The 8277-nt window shown below is 35.7% G+C and overlaps 1 protein-coding gene across 1 annotated transcript; it reads right to left on the bottom strand.

The window, feature by feature from the left end:
- Positions 1–5847: 5847 nt before the first annotated feature.
- LOC110723991 lies at positions 5848–7489 on the bottom strand. Its single transcript, XM_021903405.1, has 3 exons — positions 6818–7489; positions 6708–6764; positions 5848–6594 (listed from the first exon to the last, which is right to left on the bottom strand). The coding sequence occupies exons 1-3, from the start codon at positions 7487–7489 to the stop codon at positions 5848–5850; spliced, it is 1476 nt and encodes a 491-aa protein (XP_021759097.1).
- Positions 7490–8277: the final 788 nt, after the last annotated feature.

Raw genomic sequence — 8277 nt, 5'->3', positions numbered from 1 at the left:
CTTTCCCTAGTTTTAGTTATTTGCTCTTAGTAGTATTTGGTTTAATCTCTCTCTATCTCACAACCTTTCCTACTAGTCTAATTTGCACAAATTGATACATTAGTATTCGTGGTTCGACCCTTTACTTGCCACTAACTAGTTTAGTGTATGTTTAGGTATTATAAATTATTAATTTGATTAGGGCAGTAGCTTAACGACCTATCTAACCCTTGATTAACCACTCAGATTTTCTGACTACTGTGCCACGGTAGAGCTTGCCGTGTCACGGCGCAGGGCACCATGACGAGGTGTCCAGCACCGTGACACAGTGTTTTCTGCCGTGTCGCAACAGTCCTGAAATCCTTCCAGTGGCCTTATTCCTCTTTTCAAAGTAAGCTTTCTTCGATTTTTCTGAAAAAACGCGTGTGTTCTACAAACGTCTTAGCCCCGGGGGGTTTAAGCTCTATCAACCGAAAAACACTCATGGAAATAAGGGTTAATCCGAGTTTTTAAATCCACCCAAACCATGGAGTCGAATTCGATTTCATCACGAACTCGCGGAGCCGCATGTTGGCATACACCCTCAAGGGAGGCTGCCTTGCTAACGCGTCCAAACTCTTAACCATGGTACCCTTTTGACACCAAATAAAACCTGCCCATAGTGGAACATAGAACTGGACCTTAGGTTGGGAACTACTCTTTGCATCATTGTGCCTACGTGTCCTATGTGTGTGTATTTGGTCATTTTGATCCTTACCTTAAAGATCTTTCTTTGTCTATGGTGGATTATTTTATGACTAGCAATTGCCAATGGATCGTACTCACTTAGTAATTAGCACAAACTCTAAAATTGACAAAAAAAAAACTGGAACTGATTACTGTGAATGGGTAAAAAACGTCGCGTCACGACAATCTATTCCGTGTCACGGCGGCCTGTACCGTGCCACGGTGCAGGTTTGCCGTGACACGACAGTTGCGCCGCGACACGGTGCATAAGTTTAAGTCTAGTCAGCCCCTATTTTGGTCTTCCGTGCTAATTTGGTCCACCTGCCAGTCATTTTGGTTACTACTCACATGTCTAGCCATACGATCATACCACGAGTCTTATAACATCACTTAATCACTCACGAGTCAATTATACACCACACACTTTCTTTATGTTCCGACTTGAGTCGTGCACCATGTCGTTTATGATCGTATACTAGGTTCATGCACCTTTTTTTTCGTCATATTAATAAAATGTTGGAGTTTATTCTCACCTGCTTTTAAATGTCTATTTTTTCCCTTCCTTTCCTATCTTGAGCAATGGGTCAAACAATTAAGTGAATTGTTTTATTCACAGTACTTGGTCAAGGAGCAGGGGTAGATTAATGACTCAAACCGTATTAATCTACCCCTGCTCCTTGACTAAGTACTGTGAAATAAAACAATTCACTTAATAGCTTGACTCATTGCTCAAGGTAGGAAAGGAAGGGAAAAAATAGACATTTGAAATCAGGTGAGAAAACTCCACTCATTTTTTGATTATGACGAAAAAAAGGGTGCATGATCCTAGTATACAATCATAAACGACCTGGTGCACAACTCGAGCCATAACATAAAGAAAGTGTGTGGAGTATACTTGTGAGTGATTAAATGATGTTATAAGACTCGTGGTTTGATCATATGCCTAGACATGTGAACAGTAACCAAAATGACTGACACGTGGACCAAAATTAGCACGAAAGATCAAAATAGGGGCTGACTGGACTTAAACTTGGGCACCGAGTCGCGGCGCAACTGTTGTGTCACGGAAAACCTGCACCGTGGCGCGGTACAGGCCGATGTGACACGGTATTGATTGCCTTGACGCGGTGTTTTTTTGTCGTGTCACGGTAAACAGTACCAGTTTTTTTAAAAAAAAAAAATTATAAATTTTAGAGTTTGTGCTAATTACTAAGTGAATACGGTCCATTGGCAATTGTTAGTCATAAAATAATCCACCATAGACAAAGAAAGATAGTTAAGGTTAGAATCAAAACGACCAAATATACACACATAGGACACGTAGGCACAATGATGCCAAGAATAGTTCGCAACCTAAGGTCTAGTTCTATGTTACCCTTTGGTGAGGTTTTATTCGGTGTCAATAGGGTACCATGATTAAGAGTTTGGACGCGTTAGCAAGGCAGCCTCCCTTGAGGGTGTATGCCAACAGGCGGCTCTGTGTTTGTGATGAAATTGAACTCAACTCCATGGTTTGGGTGGATTTAAAAACTCGGATGAACCCTTATTCCCATAAGCTTTTTTGGATTGATAGAGGTTAAACCTGATACGAGTCGTTTACCGTATAAAATTAATTAATAAATTACCTAACTTAAACCTTCAAAAAATATTAACAACTAGTAGAAAGGGTAAGTAAGGGTCGAACCCACGAGGAGATTAATTAACTCTATAAACCCAAAATCAACTCGAAACATAAACTATATACTTAAAAGATTATTATTCACACTATGTACATGAGATTGGGGGGTTTAATCGAACGAGTAACTAAGACAAACAAGATAAAAATAATATAATAATCTATTGTTTAAAATAGACGACAAGCAAACTACCAATGTGATAACAAATCGATCACTGATTAATACGATATAACTTAAATTCCCAACTTCCTTCATATAGTCTCCTTCAATATTCAACTTAATATCTCGGTAGTCAAATTACCGCCGCAATTGATTTGACATATATAGCTCACTAAAAATCAGAATCTTACTAATACATTTTCTACCCTAATAAACTTGATTTATTAGATCAACCCACAAACTCAACAAAACTACGATTGAGCTGCTCAAACTAGTAATATCGAGTCATTCACTCTAAATTATCAAATAACGCCGCATCAAGTAATAATTTAGCATAGTCTAATTACTTCATAATAACAATTGAATACTATTACAAGTAAATTAAACGTTCATATAAAACAAGGAAGAATATGTGAATCAATTAAATACCAAATTGAATATTGAAACGATTATACTCAGCGTTTAAACGACAAAACATAAATCAGGAAATTAAAGATCAAATTACATCCAATTCACCAAGTAGAAACAAACAAATTAATCACAAAATTAAAAGATGAGGAGTAAATTAAGGAGAACTTATGAACTGAGCCAAGAAATCAAACAGCCGCTGCTCGAATCCACCAACAAATTCGTCCCTTCACCTTCCAATACCACCAAATCGATCAACCTTGGACCAATTCGTGCTCTACTCAGCCTCACAAACCTTCCGTGTTTTTGTGGTAATACTTCTGTAATTTCTAGGAGGGATAATTGGGAATTTTATAACCAAAAACAACCTAGGTTTTCTGGGTTTGAAGGGATAGAATTGTAGAGTAGGACTTGATCTTCTTCATGACTTCTCGTGAATTTCGGAGGAGAATAGCAACTCTTGTTTTGGGGATGAGAATTGATAATGTCAGATTGCTTAATTTCCCCTGTACCACGAACCTTTACTCATTTTCTTCTTATCCCCTTTTTTTTTTCTTTTTATTTTGTTTTCTTTGCATTCTGATGGCAAGTGATGTCTAACACAAGTGGGCTTCCTATTTTGCAATTGTTCCTTCCAAGTCCACCTTATTTCCTTTTGTCTTCCTACCAAAATCACACAGCATAATATTAAGTATCACTTATTCTAAAATTAGCTATAAAATAAAATACTAAAATAAAATAAGAACTGTAAATATTAAATTGACTAACTTCATGAAATAAATAAAAGAAAACGATTATAAGACTAATATTAGGGACTAAAAATATGGTATATTATGCACTTATCAAATTCCCCCACACTTAGTCTTTGATCGCCCTCGAACAAACTAAATGAAACTAACCTATAAAAGAAATAAACCTAACTCACTATCGTAGGAATCATGGTTACACTTAGCATGTGCAACAACCCCTTTAAACGTGAGGACATACTCACAAAATCTCTTTATTTGGAATCTTTGAACCAATCAGCAAATACAACCAAAATAAGCATTTCCCAGCAAGCATGGACCATATATTTGACATTTATAAAGATTTTAACACTCTCAATGTCCGACGTCGTATCATTTCCGTTTCTCACCTTTATTTTTATGTATTTGATTAGATGTCTCTGATCAACATAACTTTTACGGAGTGTAAAAGGAACAAAATAAACTAGAGGTGGGAGATATGTTTAGGCTTGCAGTGGTATAGGTGGAAATTAGTAGAGCACATTAGTAGTACATTTATATCACACATCTCCAACATTGAACTTAGACTTACTTTTTTTTATTTTATTTTTTTTTTATCTCAGGACTCTTAATGCATTGTCTCTGTCAAATAGTTCTTGTAGCGAGTGTTCGACCAGTGACTCCCGGTCCAATTGGCCCAAGGCACTAGGTTTTAAGATACCCCTACGGATCTACTTACTCGAACTACTTAAGCACGAGATAAAAACATCACACGTACATAACTGGGTTTTGAACTTTTTTTTCATGTATATATATAAAAATTACTTTTTAAACACAGACATTGGTACGCAGAGCCTTCAAATCTGAAATTTTTCATTATAAAACCACCAAATAATGACAACCACCATTCCACTTTACATCACAATTTAACAATATGCTCTACTAATCCCAAAAGGTGGTTTAATTGTTTTCTAGACAGAGGCACATTTGTGAGTTTTATTTGATAAGAAAACAAACTTAAGCTCAAATTGGCTCAATAATGGATGATGTTAATGGAAGGATTTGAGACATGATAAAATTTTTGGTGAGAAACAAAAACTTTTACTAATCATACCAAAGAGGGGTTTAAGCTATCTTTCATGTCTGTAATCCACAGCATGCAATAAGTAAAAGACATTTTTTTAATTATTATTATTATTTGATGATTAACCCAATGTTCCTTCATTTATTCATGAAACTAGTAATCGAAAATAACAAACTTTTTAATCTAAAATTCGGCAGCACCTCCTTTAAAGTAGGAGCAATCAAATAAAAAATGAGCTATTTTAATCAACGCATTTACAACCAAATATCCATTGGAATAGCATTCTCTCCACAAAAACCAAACCAATTTCAAATATTCAATCCCCCCCCCCCCCCCCCCCCGCACTTAAACTTTTCATTGGCCTCAATGAAAACAAAGTTAAGAAAGGAAAAGAGAAACTTAGCTGGTCATGTGAGCTGTTTATGGATCAGCTCCAAGTTTGTGCTAAGTTCTGGAAGACTCACAAAATTTAAACTTTGAAGCACGGTAAAGCATCAAGAAGAAAGTGAAATGTCCTGTCTAGCCCTTTGTATTATGCTTGTTTAATGTGCCAGAGCAACCTGGGGTAAGGTTGGTGCTAATAACAGAACAAAAAGAATACACAAAACGACATGAACTATCATAAAAAATAACAAAAGAAAGGAATAAAGTGTAGAAAATTAATCTTGGGTTTCCTCCCAAGCAGCGCCTCTGTTTAGAGTCGTTGGCTCGACATAATTCCTTCCTCAGTCCGATCGAAGGTCAATATCTTCAATCATCCCTGCAAAGTCATACTCATAAAATGGTTTCAACCTGTGACCATTTACTTTAAACTCCTTACTAGTTGAAAAATATTAGTAATAACAAAAGGTCCTAGCCATCTAGACCTAAGTTTTCCAGGGAACAACTTCAGACGAGCATTATATAAAAGAACTTTCTGTCCTATAGTGAAATTAGATTTAATAATTCTCTAATCATGAAAAGGCTTAGTTTTATCTTTATAAATCTAATTAATTTCATAAGCCTCTAATCTGATTTCCTCTAGCTCTCGTAAACTAAGTTCCCTTTGTTGTCCAACCAACTCATAATCCATATTACACTGTTTCACAACCTAATAAGACTCATGTTCGAGTTCTACAGGTAAATGACATCCTTTACCAAACACAAGGCGATATGGTGACATTCCTGTAGTTGTTTTATAAGTTGTCCAGTAAGCCCATAATGCATCTTTTAGCCTAAGGCTCCAATCCTTCCTATTAGGATTCACCACTTTCTCTAGGATAGATTTGATTTCCCTGTTTGAAACTTCAGCTAGCCCATTAGTTTGGGGATGGTAAGCAGTTGCTACTCTATATGTCACATGATACTTTGCAAGAAGGGTGCCAAAAGTTTCGTTACAGAAATGGGTTCCCCTATCACTGATTATGACTTTTGGCATACCAAACCTATTAAAAATATGACTTTTGACAAACTTTACAACAGTTTTGGCATCATCAGTATTGGTAGCTATGGCTTCCACCCATTTAGAAACATAATCTACAGCAAGCACAATATAAAGATTAATAAAAGAAGAAGGAAAGGAACCCATATAATCAATTCCCCACACATCAAAGATTTCACAAACTATGATTCCATGTTGAGGCATTTTCGTTTCTTTCAGAAATATTACCTGTTTTCTAACATTGCTCTCAAGATTTACAAAACACGTAAGCATCTTTAAATAATGAGGGCCAATACAAACCACATTGTAGTACCTTAAACGCGGTTCGTTGAGGTCCAAAATGGCCACCAACTTCAAGAGAATGAAAGAATTTAAAATTGAAGAAAATTCAGATTCATCTACACACCTTCTTATCATCTGATCAAAACAAAATTTTCATAGATATGGATCATCCCAAAGATAATATGTAGAATCAGATTTAATCATATTCTTTTGAGCTTTAGTTAGTGTAGGGGAAATGTTCCAGTCACTAGATAATTAACAATATCAGCGTACCAAGGAGTTTCAACACTATATAAAGAAGCAAGCTGCTCATCAGAAAAAAAAATTCAGTTATTAAAGGCCAATCCTCTTTAGGTACAATTCTACTTAGATGGTCAGCAACTGGGTTTTCAACACCCTTTCTATCTCTAATTTCCACATTAAATTCCTGTAATAGAAGCATCCACCTTAGCAACTTAGGTGTTGAGTGACTCTTCTCTAACAAATATTTAAGAGCTGCATGATCAGAATAAACAATCACACGAGTGCCAAGTAAGTAGGGCCTAAACTTCTCTAATGCAAAAACAACAACATACATCTCTTTTTCAGTTACAGTGTAATTGCATTGGGCATAATCTAGTGATTTAGAAGCATAATGGAAGACATAAGACTCTTTATCCTTCCTTTGATCTAAAACTGCTCCTACAACCTTATTACTAGCATCACACATAATTTCAAAAGACAAAGACCAATCCGGGGGTCTAATCACAAGCGCACTTGTCAATTTGTCTTTTAAATCATCAAAATCCTTTTTGTAATCATCTTTAAAGTAAAAAACAACATCTTTAGCAAGCAAGACACATAGGGGAGAAGCTATCTTGGAGAAATTTTTGATAAAGCGTCTATAAAAGCTAGCATGTCCTAAAAATGATCTAACTTCACAAACACATGTAGGATAAGGCAAAGAACTAATGACATCAATTTTAGCTTTATCAACCTCTAAACCTTTGGCACTAACAATATGACCAAGAACTACACCTTGGTTAACCATAAAATGATACTTTTCAAAATTCAAAACAAGGTTAGTTTCAACACGTCTTTTCAAAACTTAAGATAAAGCATGAACCACATCTATCAAATGAATCACCAAACACTGTAAAATCATCCATAAACACTTCCATATCTTATTGAATCAAATCAGAAAATATACTCATCATGCATCTTTGGAATGTTCCAAGAGCATTGCATAAACCAAAAGGCATTCTTCTAAAAGAAAATGTACCAGAAGGACAAGTAAAAGTGGTTTTATCTTGATCTTCAGGGGCAATGGGTACTTGTGTGTAACCAGAATAACCATCAAGAAAACAGAAAAAAGATTGTCTAGCAAGATTTTTAACATCTGATCAATAAATGGAAGGGGAAAATGATCCTTTCTAGTAGCTTGATTAAGCTTCTATAGTCAATATAAACTCTCTATCCATTAGAAACTCTAGTAGGGACAAGTTCTCCTTCATTATTTTCTACAACAGTTATTCCACTCTTTTTAGGTACCACATGAATTGGACTTACCCATTGGGAATCAGAAATAGGGTAAATCACTCCTGCATCTAACCACTTTAGAATTTCCTTTTTAACTACTTCCATCATTGAAGGATTTAATCTACGTTGAGCCTCTCTAGTTGATTTAGCATCTTTTTCAAGGAAAATTTTATGCATGCACATAGCGGGGCTAATGCCTTTTATGTCAGCTAAAGTCCATCCTAAGGCTTCCCTATGATTTTTAAGCAAATTCAATAACCTAGTCTCTTGAGATTCATTTAAAGAACTTGAAATAATCAC

Source organism: Chenopodium quinoa, unplaced genomic scaffold (assembly GCF_001683475.1).
Source record: "Chenopodium quinoa cultivar QQ74 unplaced genomic scaffold, ASM168347v1, whole genome shotgun sequence".
In the NCBI taxonomy this organism is placed as follows: Eukaryota; Viridiplantae; Streptophyta; class Magnoliopsida; order Caryophyllales; family Amaranthaceae; genus Chenopodium; species Chenopodium quinoa.
The sequence above is the reverse complement of the archived record's forward strand: the minus strand, read 5'-3'. Positions and strand labels throughout refer to the sequence as shown.